Source organism: Aythya marila (genome assembly GCF_965140915.1).
Source record: "Aythya marila genome assembly, chromosome: 11".
Taxonomy (NCBI): domain Eukaryota; kingdom Metazoa; phylum Chordata; class Aves; order Anseriformes; family Anatidae; genus Aythya; species Aythya marila.
The window spans coordinates 14,759,605-14,776,566 of NC_139052.1; the positions used below are offsets into that span (position 1 = coordinate 14,759,605).

The 16,962-nt window shown below is 41.5% G+C and overlaps 1 protein-coding gene across 1 annotated transcript in view; it reads right to left on the reverse strand.

Moving 5' to 3' along the window:
* The window catches only part of AGBL1 (AGBL carboxypeptidase 1), a gene marked incomplete at its 5' end in the record, with an annotated part of 297,365 nt that overhangs the window by 247,914 nt on the left and 32,489 nt on the right, over positions 1–16,962 (reverse strand). The window contains one exon of the mRNA XM_082769379.1: positions 5,410–5,447. Within this exon, the coding sequence (XP_082625505.1) occupies positions 5,410–5,447 (38 nt within the window). The remainder of the gene's footprint in view (positions 1–5,409; positions 5,448–16,962) is intronic.

Sequence of the window (16,962 nt, forward strand, 5' to 3'; positions counted from 1 at the left end):
AAATTAAGCAAGTCAGCCCTTTCTGAATTTTTTTTTAACTAACCCCAGAAGGAAAGTGACCTTTAAAAAGATTCTTTTCTCCTTTATTTTTCAGTTTCATTCAGTTCAGTTGTAACCCAACAGAAAGCCAGAAAAAAAAAAAACGCTCAAAATTTTCAGGTTGATTTTTCCTCAAAGTGGTTTGAAAGAGTTCAAGTTAAGGATGCTAGAGTTTGGGAAGCTTCCCCAGATTTGGCTACTGAATTTTCTGAAGCCTGATCTTCACTAGGGGCACAAACACTGCCTACGCCAAGACACAGGCAGCAAGCAATCACTACTAAGGATGTCAGAGACTAACTAGTTCAGCTTTTGTCAATTTACCTCCATTATACCCACCCTCAGGAGCAAAACAGTGGAAAGTTGCCATGCCCTGGGAGCTGAAGCAAGCTTTTTTCTCTCGGGCACTGAGTAGATTTTTGCCTGGAACATCTCTATGAACGAGCAGCGAATCCTGAAGAAAGGAATTTAAAGGAGGTTCAATTTCCCTCTTTGCCCATCAAGTGGCTCTTCTCAAAGCAGCTTAAAAACAGAATCAAGACTATCTGCATTCTGAAATTCAGGAAGAAAACATAGGCACAGAACTTGTTCTAGAAAGTTATGAAATGAACTATTTGCAAATTTAACTCTGATCATGGTATCCTACAAATTGTGATAATAGGTTTGGGGCCAGACTACTAATGGAGTCTGAATCCACAGGTGGAAAACAAAGTCTTAAACTGATTGTGAGAAATTGGTACCTAGCAAAATACTAGGCAAGTCACTGATGGGGTGCTGTTAGCTACAGGAACCGACATGGTTTAAGCATTGGGCTACCTTGACTCACGATCTAAGACCTGTGTCAGTCTGTTGAAAAGCGTTATGAATTCAGACAGAGGGTACAGGCCTTTCAGAAACTGTAATATGCTTGTGTGCTAGAATATTGCTTTCTGTTCCTCACAGTTACTTGCCCCTACTTGATGCTAGCATAAAAGGAAAAAAATGACACTGATTATTTTATCCTGCCAGCCATAAGACATAATCCCTATGCTTTGATTAAAAAGAAAAAAAGTGAGTGAAAGGTTAAAAAAGGTTAGTTGACAGAAGAACGAGGTGGAAACAGTAGGAAGTGAGAGATGAAAGGCTCGGGGGAAAAGGGGAAGAGAAGATAAAAATGACAAAAGGAGGAAGGGAAAATATACAGCAAGAAGGGGAAGACCATCAGCAATAACTACCGTTAGCGCACAGAATTGTCTTGATAGAAGAGGCATGATCGGGGGTGACCACAAATTGTCTCATTAAATTGCTCACTACATTTTTACTAGGCAAGCATTGCAACAAGGGCCCTGCCCATCGCCCTAACCCTTTGCTTCAATATCAGCAGAGCAAATGCCTCTGAGATCTGCTCGAGCTAATTTCCTTAAAGACATGCAAGCCACTAATTCTGGGAAGTACAGATAGTCAGGAATAACAAATACAACCAAAATTAGATTAAAATAACCTGCTGATAAACAAATTACTCACCCAAAATAAATATTGGATTAAGCACCGGTGGGAGCAGGGTTCCCTATAATAACATCGCCACCGTGTGGCTTCAGGTGCTGAGCGGTGATCACACTGCCTTCAGCATGCAAGCCCTGGGACATGTTTGTCCACACTTCTGTATCAGGTGCCCAGTGTTCTTCCAGCTCCCCAAAAATGCAGTATGCCTGCTTTAATGGGGATGAGAGGATGTAACCAAAAGAAATAGCTCCCTCACCCTCTATCCCTTCTCAAAAAGGCTCTAGCTGGGGTATGTCCCATCCACACCCACGATTCTTACAGGGAAAAAGAGAGCTACTCAGGTCTCTTCTAGCTTAAGACAGAACTGAAGCAAGATATGAAGACTGATGTAGAGAGAAGTAGGAAAAACAAGGCTAGAAAAAGTAACAGGTGTACCCTGGGACAGAGAAGAGACGGTGGGATGGATGCTGTGCCTCACCCTGCTTAAACTGCTCTATAGCTATCTGTATCACAGATGGCATGCAAGTGGGAGAGCAGCATACAAGGATGGGGAAATGACTCTGGATTGCGTAGAAAGAGACAGTCAGGAGTGAGAAACTGGCTGATAGTTAGGTGTGAAACATCTTCTCTGTATCTTCCACTGATAGAAAGATACAGCACTTTCTTAGGAGCAGCCTAAACATTATTCACCACCTCCATGGCCATCAACAACTTCTGCTCAGGTACAGGTAAACAGGAGAACCAAGGTCCCTCTGCTCTTGTGCTGGGTGTGCAAGCATTTCCTCCCTGTTGTGGATGAACCATGAGTGTGCAGAGTGCTTTCCCACCTCCCTCCCCTCTCCAGTGAGGCTGTCAGGGCAAATCTTACTCCTTGCAGTGATATGCACCTGTTAAGTGGACATTTTGCATCAGTTTCTGTTAGGTAAGAGGCAGAGGCCAGAAAGTTTCCATCTAGCCCTTGGCTCTGCAGGTGGACTAAGAACTTAGAGAAGCCTGAGGAGATGAAGATGGATGTTTCTGAATCCATCAGGGAGACATACTGCCATCTGCCTGTTCCCTTTAAAACTGTTTTCCCATCACAGCTCATTGCCAGAAGTGAGAGGGACAGTTTCCCTCCAGCACCCTCCATGTATAGTTATAACCCTCGTGTTCATGTTGAGCTGAAGTTTTTAACGATACAAAAACCCTGCAGGGAGACCCTCAAGAAGCTGCATGTTCTTGTTCTGTCTGCTTTATAGCCCTCAACCCCAGCAAAACAGAGCCTTTCCCAACGAGCGGGTTATTGCAAGACTTCAAACATCACAATAATCAGTCCAGTAATTCAGTACCATAGCACATTATGGGATTCCCACCTCCCATTCAGTTTGCATCTCATCTAAAACACGCTAAAGGCCTTCTGAATGCTTTACCATGCAGTTTTACCCCGTGTTTTTGCAAGAAATTTTCAAGTGTTGTAATGTTCACAGTATTTATTCAAAATATTTAATATTTTAGCTTTCTAAGAAACTCCATGTCATTCAAAGACACTAAGGTCATACGCATAGGTAAGTTAACTGTGACGAGCAAAGCTGTCCTGAGACAACTGTGAAAAACAAATTCACCATGGCAGGAAAAGAACCAAATTATCTCTGGAAGAACCAGAGATGTTTTTCACATCTCCTAACCCATACATCCCAAAAGGCACAGCCTGCTAATTTGTATGCAGCTACCAGAGCACAGTCTCCTCCAGAAGCCTGGAGCTTCTAATGTCCTGAGCTACAGGACAAGGAAAGCTAAAAGATATTCCAACCACTGATCATCAGCTTGTAGAAACCATCAGAAACCAGAAGTAGCAGGTTTGTGAGCTGCAGTGCTCTATTTGGTTACACGGTATTGGCACCACTTCTCAAATCCCAGTTCCAGTGCTTTAACTAAACATCAGCTGAAAATAGGCCATGTGTTTTCCTGAAATCACTTCCTAGTGGAAGCAGTAGCTGGGGTTACCACAACAGTGTTGTTCAGTGCAAATGATAAGGGAGAGAGGACAATGCCAAACCTGGAAGGGTGTCTCCAAATGAAGAAGTTTCTCTCAAGCAATGCCTTTTTTTTGTTTCGATGGTCAGCATTATTGATGAACGTGAGAACCCTAATGTATATATCACAGTGATCCTCCAAAGTGACAACATATGGCTTTGCTCAATAGACCAAATTCTCATTAGAGTTCTTATTTTGTGCCCTCTGTGAAAACACGCAAAACAAACTACTACGATGAACAGTATGTTGTACTGGAAATGTTCCATGCACTTCCCAAAGCACAGAAAGAGTAAGAGGAAGAACCAAGATATTTTTACAGCCTAAACTGGCTTGGAAGAGCCATTCAGAAAGATATATTTATTCTAAGAACAAATGAATAAAGTTGCTTTAGAAGTTACTTCACTCCAGAAAAAAAAAAAAAATTGTTGGGAGAATCTGGAGCAAAATCCCACCCTTTTCAGATTCCCTAGATAATCCTCAGGTGACTAAAGGTCCCCTCACACGCGCTGACTTTTACATGGGTTTAGAACTCCTCAAGAGATTTTGCAGCTTCCCTCAGTGATTAGTTCACCACTTCCCTGTACCATCCTCATCTCTAGACCCAGAACAAGTCTTGACACAGAAAACCAGTTCTATAAATATCCTGGGACAGCAGAATTTCACTTCTGAACTCCTGTTTTATGGCAGGTACCAGGAGCATGGAGAAAAGCTCGAACTGTCTGATGAGCTTTCAGATCTCGCGCTGCTTTTCTAGGCTTCTCTGTGAATTCTTTTCTATTCTAAATGCTAATTTTGCTTTCGTATTGCAAGTGGCTGTGGCATAGCCCCACAGCCCCCTTATTAAGATTTAGTGCCCAAAACAGAAGGTCTTCCCTGGTTGCAATAACGTGACCTTTAAATATAGGCAGCAAGGTTAATATTGGGGCATTATTTCAAAATTCATCACTTGAGCTGGTACAACTCAGACATGATCCCATTGCAGTGTTCTCATTTAAGCACTGCTTCCAGGACTACAATTTTTCACAAATGCATTATTCCTAATACTATAAAAAGGAGAAGGGGGAGGGGAGAAAAGGAGCGGGGGGGAAGAGAGAGAGAGAGAAGGACAATACGCCCTTGTGATTTATTGTAGAGTAGATTGTCTGCAATAGTAGAGTGCTCTTTCTTAATCAAAGCTTTATTAAATTCTGGTAATAAAAGCTAAGTGTTTTTGGATGGGGAAAAAAGGCAAAAAAGGGTAGCACGCTCGTTGCTGGAACAGGCACACCAGCAGTGTGTGACTGAGAATCCATGTTATGGTCTCCAACTCCCCCAGCCAGCTGGTGCAAATGTCAAGCACAACCTGCCATAGCATGGCTGTACCCCAGCAATCAATAGGTCTCAGCCATGTTTTTTTTTTTTAAGATCTGTGTGCCATCAAACCTCACGTGCTTGCAAGGGAAAACTAGGTCATGTCTTTTGGACTGCAGAAGTTTTCTGAGTGTTTCCCAACACCACCGTGTTTTCCAGGTGAGTGCACAGTCCAACAGAACCACAGGACAGGGAGGTTCTGGCCCCACTTTGAAATAACGCTGGAACAGATAAATGAGCATTTTTTGCTGGCTAGACACATTTCCCCGTTTCTTTCACTACATCAAGCCCCAGGACAACACTGCCTAGTCTTGTTCCCTCAGCAACTTACTTCCTAGGACCTACAGCATCACGATCACAGAGCTGTGAGGTGCTGAAAAGTACTGCAAGACAGTCAGCTAACCTTCTTTTCTAAGCAGTGCATTTTGGGATTTAGGTTGAAGAACATACTAAGGGAAAAGACATTCAACAGGATCATTCTGTCCAGCAGCACAGCACAGAAAAGTCATAATATGAAGAAAAGCTTACTTGATTTCAGCAAAGCTGCCAGAGCCTCAATGGCTGCCCTGGGGAAAGAAGAAAGATGAAGAAATGTCAATTTCTTTCATAATTTTTTAACCTTCATCTTCAGTCTTTGGGGCCAGGCTTCTCAGCTGGTCTATACTGACAGCTTATCATTGACTTCAGAGTTGCAGTGTTTTACACAAGCAGAGAACATAGTCTCTGCAGCTGACTCAGTTATTCTAAAAGACCATTAGCCCTCTAGCTTTAATGTTACACTGATTTGTAGCGACCATTAAATTTAAAGCAACACCCACATATCCAAAGTAATGAAGCAAGTCCTTAAACTGCTGCCCCAGAGCTATTTCTTTGTATCAGAGACTCAGCACATGCCCATTCCAGACACCAGTGTTTCTATCTACATCAGCAGATGATAACTTCTGCATCAATCTGGGACATCCATGTCAGCATTTCCAGCCAAATTCCACTCCATTCTCCGTTTTCCCAAAACAAGCTTCCACCCCATCCTCCCTTCCATCAACAACTGAAAGTAAGTTTTATTTTAATTATGACAATGCTTTGCATCACAGTAGCATGTCAAGGTCCTTACGCAGATCAGGGCTTGTAAGAAAGGTGGTGAAGCTGTGTGGCAAGGCTACTTGCCCCATAGTAAGTAGATGCAGATACTTTTGTGGACCCTCTGCATTTTCAATGCACAGGTAAGTTGCTCATCCTGCCTGACTCAGCATAGCACCAGTTTGTACGGGATCTGGCCAACAGAATTTGCAGCTTGAAAAATCTATACTGAGACATCCTTGTCCTTCCCCGCCCCCACGTAGTATATGCCCATCCTACCAGCCAGGCAAGATTTTCTTTTCCAGTCATGCTGCTGGAACAAGATGATCCTTGTTCTAACCTGGCTTACTGCTGTGAAATTTCAAGTGCCCACAGCTTATTGAATAAATACAGCTACAATACCCTTCATACCCATGGATTCCTTAAAATGTAATCTCTTTAGAAACCAATCCCCAAATAAAATCACATTAACTTCCCCATACTGAGCCAATTATCATCCTGTAGCAAGAAATAATTTTTGTCATCAAGCTGCTGTTCATTGTGTCCTGACAGTGGCTGAGACTAAGAAAGACTTGAGATCTGGTTCTTGCTGATATTGGGTTGATGTCCTTGCATACTGCCATTCTTCCGTAATGAAACTGTTAGAATTCAACACCAGTATTACAAAAAAAAAAAAAAAAAAAAAAAAAAAAAAGCATAAAAACTACTCGCAATACAGACAGAACAAGAAATCAGCAGCTAAAAATCTCACCAGCAGAAGCACAGTCATGCTCTCATTGCTTTAACTCCACCTAAACAACAATCACTGAGCTGGTGGGAGGAATACCGTCAGCCACCAGCCATTCTGCATGCTCAGGACAGGGATATGCTACCTCCACTGATCGCTCACTCTGTCCCTAAGCCTTCATGTTTGGGACAAAGTAAATATCTCTAAGCAAATTAAAAGGTCCATCCAGAGCACCTCAGTGAGGTCACCTTACAGCATGTTTTCTCTGTTAAAGCAAACATTACTTGCTTGAGTTTACAGTAGCCTCTGCAGGCCTGATGTGATCACACCGGAACAGTAAAGGAGTGAAAGAAGGACCGGAGTGTTTCTGGATGCAAGCAGAAGAAATTTAGGGAGTTTAAGGCAGCTTCTGGTTTATTTTAAGAATTTTCAGTCACCATCTACTTCTGAAGCAATATTACAGTCCTGCAACTGTAGCTGGCTGGTTTTCCCACATGCCAGACTAACAGCCTAGAGCCATCTCCATCTCAGTCCATGCCTGTACGTATTACCACAATAAAATAAAGTGGAAACAAACTAGTACATTTCATCCCTTAACAACTGAGACTCATCACAAAGATTTTGTCATAGGTGATATGTAGTGTTCTGTATGTCCTACAGCAGGCACTCTACAATTACTCATAAGTAGGTGCAGACCCAGTGGACCAACCTCAATGATATGCATCGCTTTAGAACAAGTTTTGAGAGAAAGAATAATTAAATACTTGAGTGTAAGGTGCCAAGTGGATAAAACAGGTTTAACGAATAAAATGAATTTAAACCAGAAGCAGATCAAGCCAGGCTAACTTGATGTCTTTGATAAAATAACTGATTTTTCTAGACAAGAGAAACACAGTAGGTCTAATTTATCTGTACTTCAGAAAAGCACCATACTGGAAGTTATTAGCTAAGATAATGAAGATGGGGATTAGCACAAGAATTGCAAGGTGGGTAAGGAACTGGTTAAAGAGGCAGTGACAGGAGTTATGCTGAAAGAGGAATTATTAGGCTGGGGGGAGGTTATGTGTAGAAGTTAAAGGATACGTTTTGAGACTGATTTTATTTTATACTTTCCTTAATGACCTTGGCACAAAAAGTCAGAGTACACTAACAAAATCTGCTGACAGTGTGAAGTGTTGGAGCCATTGCCAACAGCGGGGAGTTCAGATTATCTTTCAGGAGTAGCAGGATGTTCTTGAGTTCTGAAGCAATAGAAATGGGATGAAATGTAATAGTCAGAGTGCAAGGGTATGCATTTAGGGTTTAAATAAGAATTTCTGTTATGAGCAGGGGCTCATAATTTGGAAACTAGTAGAAGGACACCCTGGATATATGAGCCTATTAGAGGATTAGGACAAGTGTGACCCAGCAGGGTGATACAACTGCGTAAAGGACAGATCAGGGTTCAGAAAAGCCACTGCCAATGGTGAAGGGACGGCATGAATGTTTTCACCAAGACTTCACCTGAGCAGCTGTGTGCAGTACTCAAAAGGAACGGTACAGAAAAGGGCTAAGGAAGTGAATATGGAAACAGAAGTCTCATGAGGAGTCTTAAAGATCACGGTTTGGTCACCTTTGCAAAATAATGGTTATAAGGGGAGTTGATTGTTCTCCATAGACGCACTGGGACAGGGGGATGTAAACACTGAGGAAGTCAGAGAGCTACTTAAGCTAAAGAACAAAGTTGGCATGAGGACAAATGGATATAAAATGGCCATGAATAAATTTCAACTGGAAATTAAAAGATAGGTTTTAAGCACTGGAAAATGAAGCTCTGAAACATCCTCTTGGCAGCAATGGGATGAACAATGTAATGACTTTGAAAAGGGAGCCTGAATTGCTTATAATGGGATCAAGAGGCTCAGCTGCCAATGAGGAAGGGGTCTGAAAAAAATTGACCCTTAAATCACTACAGTCCTATACCCCTAGATTTTAATCATATATAAAATAGAAGTGAATGATAAACAGGTATTCTAAACAAAAAGTCAGTTAACCAGGCCAGAAAAGAGCAACTGCACCAGCTTAAACTGAAAGCCCAGATAGTCTGGTATCCCATGTCCAACAGTGCTCAGGGAAAGAATACAAGACCAGAGCAAAAACACAATGCTGGAACTTCCAGAAGAAACTCATACTTCAACAGTTTGAAGTCCAGAGATGTCATAAACATAACATAACACCAGTGCCCATGGGAATTTTTTAGCTTAGTTTGTTTTCCTTCAATGTATTTCTGAATCTATGCAAAGTCATCCACAACATCCTAGGAAAGAAGTGCCTCACACAGCATAGCTGTGAACTATCCCCTTGCACTTTTTTTTTTTTTTTTTTTAAAACTAGGAGTTTATATCATCATTGTAATTTACACCTTAAGTCAGCTGTCAACAAGTATTCCCAGAATATTATCTGCCTTTGGTGCTGAAAAAAATCAAGCATACAAAATACCCTGTGGGAATCATATCAAGTCACAGAAGAGAAGGAAGAGTAAACTTTCAACGAGAGTAGCAGGATGTATCAATAAGCTTACAGCAAGCCAGGGCAACTGGTGTTTGTGATATCGGCACCTCTTAACAGCATATGGTAAACCAACAGCATCTTTTCTGGCATCAGAAAAGAGAATGAGATGAGTAAGCCTAGGAGAGGAAGATGGAGAGAAAGCAGATAAATTGTACATGATAGCAGGAGAGAAAAATAAAAGATGAGAACAGTAGGGAAATTTTAAGAGCACAAGAAAGATGACTATGAGCCATATGCTAGACCAGAGAATTTGATAGCATGCCCAGTGCAGAACTCTGCATTTGTCTCAAGAAGGAATGGAGGGAAAGATTTCATTAAAAAAAAAAAAAAACTGGCAAACCTATCCAGATGCCTTTCTCTGATTTTCTGTTCTTTGTGGTAATATGTTAGTAAAAATCTTACACTGGGATTGACAAAGCAGCTATCTCAAAGGACACTCATTTATATATTTCAATAAAAGGATATATAAATAAAGCACCCCTGTCTTAAGAGGCATAATAAATGCTGATCCATAATCAGAAAACATTTAGAACTGCCTGTAATAGCAGTCAAGACAGCCACTTTGAAGCATGGAAGTCTTTTGAAGTGTTTCCAAATCAGCAGCTTGGGTATCAGGGCAGGAGTACAACTACTAGACAGATAGACAAACAACTTCCAGATTCTGTGCTTAGGAACCAGGAGCAACAACAAAGGAAAAAATCCACTTCCCAAGCCAAAGAACAATTGGATTAGCCAGTAAAGTTGAGCTGCTCAGAAGCATAGACCAAAGTCTTTTACGTCTAGGTCACCCCTTTAGATCTGGCCTAGGGGACAGCGTCCGCTGGAAATCACTGCAGACAGAGGAGACTGGGAGTCAGTGTCTCAAGTTTTCTTCCTTGCTCTGATCTTGTCTCACAGGCTGTAGCTCTCTGCATTATGATGGACAACTCTGTGCCTCTGTTTCTCTGTCTTTTGACTAGATCATTTATTTCCATTTCACTCTATGTTAGAAAGACTCCTGAAAATGAAAAACATTGTTGCAGAAGGCATGCCTGGTGGACTATATGAAAGGATTTTAAGACTCGCAGGGCACATTGAGTTTGGCGCCCATCTGTTCAGTGCTACCTTGTGATTACGAAGAGGGAACAGCAGAGAAATTAAAGAACGAACAAAGAAATGATCCAGAAGGGTTCTGTAAATCAGCTCCCAAGTAATTTAACCAGCATCTTCCTTCACCTGTGAGATTTTATCTTATACACGCTTAAACATGAAACATCCTCTTCAAATTACTGAATGAAAGCTAATGGTTTGGTGCTTCATTAAGTACTTCTTCAGACCCATTGCAATTCCTAAAGGCAATCACACCCGGATAATGAAGATGTAAGTACTATTTTTATAGAGACTTAAGAAAAAGATTCTGCCCCTGCCTGGCAGCCCCCATTGCCTCAGCCCATGCTGCCTCCTTTTGCTCTTCACCCTGCAGTTTCTCAGTAAACTCACTTGTTGCTGTCATGTTTATTTATATCTCACACAGCGTGGGGCATGGACCATGCTATATACTTGTACAGTATCACCGGGAATCTCAACTGAGGGCTCAAGGTATTACAGCTTACAGGCTTAGGGCCTATAAGCTTCAATTGCCCCGGTCTCTGTAAGGAATTAAGTGCACTCAGGAGTATATATTGCCTGGCTGCATTTTTCCTCCAACTCCTGGGACTTTTACTAGCTACTGGAGTTTATACAGTCACAGAGCAGCTCACTCAAAAGACAATTTTACATTTGACAACTGAGAGACATTTAGAAATGTGTAGGCACCACAGCAATAGGTACTTTATAAATCCTCCCAGAAGGTATATCTCATCCGATACAGATGTCTTGAATAGTCATTTCCCTTGTGGCTCAGAAATATAGATCTTCAATATGCAAACACTTTGATGATGCGATTTGTTTTGTTTTAAAGTTTTTAAAACCAGCAGTTTCACAAGCCTTAGAAATGCAGGTGGGCAAATGTGCATATGCTGCTAGCAGTTTCATAGCACTGCTGGTCTAGGACTGACAAAAAACACCCATCAAACCCACTTTAATTCCAGCTTATTAGGTAGGTATTAAAATTTATGCTAAAGGAAAAGCTTGTTTGCAGTCTGCAATGTCCTACACATTGCCAACAGGTGGAGTTTGGAGATCCAGCTGTTTTTCACAGATGTGCTTTTGGTATAATGCCAAAGGAAAGAGAATAAGTCACACTCCTTTTCTAATAGGAACTTCAGTTCTAGTGCCTTCTTTCCCCCCTCCTGGAAAAGCACATGCTGCTTTTAATCAAAATCTACATCTCCTACAGAACCTATTCTCTATGATGTTATTCATTTTACTGAATAGGATCCTGTACCAAAAAAAAAAAAGTGCAGAAATTAAACACATACTGAACAGTATTTCATCCCCACCTTTAAGGATTTCTATGGGTATTAACTGTCAGAGTAGGGTTGTTAAAAAAAAAAAAAAAAAAAAAAAAAGATGAGCGAGCACAGGTACCAAAGTCAATGCAAAAAGACTAACAGCAAAGGGAGTGATGGTTCCCTACTTTTTAAGCCTAAAACAAGTCCAGGATGGAATTTTCTCCTATCTTACACTTTGGTGAGCAGAAGTCAGCGTGTTCTCCAGATGACATGCTGTGCTTATTGAAAAGTTATAGTTGTGATGCAGAAGCCCCAGTGTGAAATCCTCCTGTCTGCTCTCATGGCCAATACGATGAACATATCTCAGTTCCCAGGCTCAGCTCAAAGCCTTCACTGAAGCACCTTCCAAACACCTCTGCCTGCCCTGGAGCCTGTTAGGTTACATCAGTGAAAAGGTATAACATTTCAGCCTCTTTCATCTCTGCCTCCCAGGAAGAAGAGTCACTCCAGGGTTACCCTCCAGGCATCCTTACAACTATCCTACTCTTTCTAGTGTAGGAGTACAGAAGGAGAGACAGCTGTATCCTAAAAATCCATCCTATTCTTTATACCTCTAACTTAAATTAACTTAAAAGTAGCAATAAAGAACAAGGTACAAAGAAAAAAAAAAAAAAAAAAAAAACTTGAATCCTTGCCAAACAAATGCCCAGGCATTTCTTACAGTATGGGCAGAGCTGGCACTGCTTCCAAAGGCAGAAACCAAAGCTCAGAAGATTTCCTATTCCTGTCAACTCCCTCTCTGAGGTCAGATGTCACCAATATGGCTGAGACAGGCTGTGACAGCTTGTCATTCACATCAAGATAAAGAGGCTGGAAGGATCAGTCAGACAGGTTTCTTAACAGATCAATCACCCAGGCAGTTTCAGGCTGACAGTGTGAGAACCCAGCTCTCACACCCAAGGGACACATGCAGGGGGACAGAGAAGGGCTTGATCCTATCCCTGATTAACTCAGGAAGGGGAGGGGTGAGGATATTCAGAGGCCACGTCTGATAACAAGACCCAGCACAGCCCTACAAAACATCTCATACACACTGAAAGCACATCAGTGAGCAGGGTTAAACCCCTTGTTTCCCCAGAGAACTGTCTTCCAACTCATTTCAGTCACCAGCGAGAAAGAGCCTGGTGGTCTGTCAGCTTAATCCTTAATTGCCACTTAACTAATACCTATCAATTCACAATGACTGGCAGTCTACTTGCTGGAGACCCCAATAATTGACATGTACTTTGTGTGCATGGCAAGGTGCATATGGGGATAAGACCCAACCTCTTCTGCTCTCTTCTGGACCCTCCCTACCCCCCCTTCCTCGAGGCTCTTCTGAATGCTACATATAGCCAGAGCAAGGGCAGGAAGAGGGACACAATCCGCATCGAAGAAACCCTACTTGCTGCATGATGAAGTCAAGGGGCAATGCTTGGTGATGTACCCAGATGCCCCAGGCTCAAATCTCAGTAGGGCAACTTGATCTTCTGTCATCATGAAGAGTAGTTGAATTGCAGGTGCTTTGCCACTGGGGAGCCTCTGAAGGCAAGTTATAAGAGACTATGAAGATGGGGATACCCAGGGCCTCATGGTGCCAAATAACAAGCCTGCTCTCACACAATACTGCCTGAAAGATTTTATTTTATGTATGCAACCATTTGCTGGCAGCAGGCTATCCAAATGCAGCTTGTGGTGCCAGCAGTCCAGGCAGTAAATGGCATGTATCTAACATGCCATTGCTTGTGCCCAGAGTCAGCCTAAAACTAACTTAAGTTAATACAATAACAGTACTTTCTCAGTCCTTCAGCTTCTTCTTTTTTTTTTTTTTCCCTCCAGGTCTATCTCCCTCAAGCTCTACACCAGAAAACAAGGTTTACTTATGTGGCAGCCCTTTCTTTAAGCGTAAGTCGGATGCCTCCAAATAAAAGAAGGAATTACTGATATTGAACACAAGATGAAAAACTGTGTTTGCTCTTTTTAATCTAATGACACTGTTTCCATATTACAAAGGTCTAGAAATAGATCCATGAGTTTATATGGCACTTCAGGTTTCCCCTCTGGTCCTGTTCAGATGAAGCATGTCCACAAAGACCCGCCAAAGGAAACTTAAATCTTAACACTCAAAGGAAAAATAGCTGGTTTGCAGAGCTTCTTTGAATATGCCAGAGGAAACAACATTTTCATGCAAGTACAGCTGCTGGAATCATTTCTCCTTACTCTGCATGACAAGGTGCAAACTGGGTGATTGTAAACTGGCAATGTCTTATAACATAGCCCTGTAGTCCTACTCAGTTCTGCCTGTTCCTAAGTGTCCAGTTATACAGCCTACCTATAGCACGAGTCCACGGTTTGAATGTGCAAGTAACTATTTACACATCAGCTGCAGCACTGACAGCACAGCGTTACATTCACATTTGCAGTAGGGAGCAAATTGAAAAAAATATTAATGCTAATTAATCTTCTTGAATGCAAGACTTTCCATTTATCAACCTCCACACGCTTCCCAAGTAGGGAAACATCATTTCCTCTGTTATGAGCACAAGTTAAGCAGTTTTTATATATTGCTCATATCTAAATCCCAAAGGACAGTGGTCAGAGCTAGAGCTACCTGACAGCTCACAAGCAAGTAGAATTTCAACCAAATATATGGAAGATATGGAGGAACTGTCATCAATTTTCTCCCTTTTTTCAACTACCTGACTTTTCATTTCTTTCAGTGAAGTTCCCTCACCATATATACACTTTTTTTTTTTTTTAAACTTACCCCCTTCAGCACTGAATTTACTGTGAATTGGGCAGTTCAGTTTCAGGGTCTTAACTAATGCTGCTTGGAAATACTGAGGTGTCTGTTTTATAAACCCCCCGTGTGTGTGCACATGCAACTTTGAGCTTAATTGGTACTAAATCAATCTCAAATTGAGATCAATGCATAAACACGCTTGAGAAACACAATGTAATGTTCTTTCAGAGCTACATTAGGCATCTCGACCTCCACTGAAAAGGCATTTCTATGTGTAAACATGCAGCTAACACTCAGCAGGATTTTTCAAAGCCCCTTTGTATATTAAGATCAGAACTACCTTTTAACTCAATGGAGTTAGTCCTTTAGCCTGCCAAGAGACTTTCCAATGAGAACGTCAGATTGTCAGCTTCATCTTTATGCCACCAAGTATCTCTGAGAGTCTGAACCTTTATTCAGAAGACTCAGTCTTCACTGACCAAAGTCTCTTCATTCAAGACCAATAACCAGTTGATAAGAAATGTTTCAATTCTGTTATATGTAAAAGAAACATCAATTTTACCTGCTGTGTGTTTTGAAAACAGAGGACTGCAAAACACATGTAGAACAGTGCTAGAGACACACAGGACTGAGTAGTTTTGCTGCAGGCAAGTAAAGGATGAAGTCTATGGGAAAATAGATGTTGCAATTGCAGAGCAGGGAGGAAAGCTTATTAACTGGCCTGGAAATTTCAATAAAGGTTTAACAGAAAAAAACATTGTGCTATTTGCCTCCCTCTGCCATTCTGTGGTTTCTGTCTCGCTTGAAAGGCAAGAGAGAATGTGGATGCTGCTGTATTGTGTAGCATACCCAGATACATCTTTGCCGAAACAGGAGCCAAAGTATGGAAACTGAACAGCTTTCACTGCCCTGCAGCAGTTTTCTGGACATAAGATCTCCAAGCTGTAACAGGAAAAGCAGAGTCATCTGAGGACATGTGATCAACTTCAAATTAAATAGGATAGCCATTGCAAATGAGGATGCATCTTCTGCAGGATCTATCTGGGCAAGCAGGCCAAGACAGTGTCACAAGACACTTAAACACAGCAGCAGACACCACCACTGCTGTGAATCTGTCCTTGTCCTCTCCTCAACTTCACAGCTCAAGCAGGACAGAAGTAAGACTTCTTACCCCAGCAAGAGCACCCTACAGACTGCAGGTCAGAGATAAGACTCTCTGCTGCCACAGTATCTCAAGATATTTAGCATTTCAAAGACTATCAGCTATATAAGAATGAAATGGAAACAGCATAGGTAATGGTTCCAAGAATGGAAGAGAAGTACATTGAGTTCAGAAGCTTTCAGCCAGAGAAATACTATTCTCCATCAGCTCATGGAATTTCTTTTGGTACATGCATGCAACTCCTTATTAATCAGAAAATTAGTCACATCTTAGTTCTGATGACTGTTCTTCACAGCAATTAGAAGGGAAGACATCAGTAACAAGCCAAAATACAATAAATACTGGGTCAAGTTCTCCCAACATCGGCCATCTGAAGTAAGCAATGTCACTAGTATAACTGCAGGGGCTTTTTGAAGCAGTAATTTGCAGAAGCCTAGGTAATTGAAGTCAGTATTTTTTCTTTATTCTTTTCATTGGAAAGCTTCCATCTGATATAAACAAGCCAAACTGTCTGAGATTTGAAAACAGACCATACCAAAGCCAAGGCTGGTGGAACTTCAGCTGTAAATATAAGAACGAATTGATGGAAATAATTAAAAAGCACAGTAAAAAAAAAAAATAATAATAATAGAAGCATTATCAGGATGTTTTTTCCATGTGCCATTGTGTTTTCTTTTGCACAGAAAAACCTGGAAGGCAGTTAAAACTGGAATAACCACAAATATTGAAGTGCAATTTAAAACAAAAAAAAAAAATCAAAAAAGAAATGAGATGAGTAGACAGTGAACTGTTGTGGCATTGCAACGTATATCCTATGGTATACACAAAGATCAAACTATCTCCATTTAACACTAGAGAAGAAAGAATATAGAGTAAGTTACCCAAATATATTGGATGATTTTCTTTATCTTCCACTATAGTGTTGCCGCAGGCTGACAGTAGAAGCTCAGAGCCATGACCTCTAGAAGATTTACACTTCAGGGGGAGTTTCCATTCCCAACCCCAGCACCGCAGCTGTATGCGGAGTCAGCAGCCCTGTTCTTCCTCAGCAGTCACTTCAAGTTTTCAGGTTCTCCCCTCCATGTTTCAAGTCCTGTCTCTGAACACATCCCAGAGCTGCTCAGCTCTGTGTTTATTTACAGATTTTACTGGCATTGCTGCCATTCCAAGTGTTACCCTGCAGATAAAGAGACCAAGAAGAGCCCTGACAGTGTCAGCTACCCAGAGACCTGTGCTGCATATGTAGCACCACTATTTAAAAAGCCTTCCTTTCCTAATGAAGATCATCTCACCTGCACTTGGTTAATACTGTAGGTTTCTTGGCTATTTTTTTCCCTACAATCAGCATGTACTAACTATCCAAAAGAGCCTGAAAGTGACTGTTGGAGCTCTCTGCCTCCTGCCCACTGGA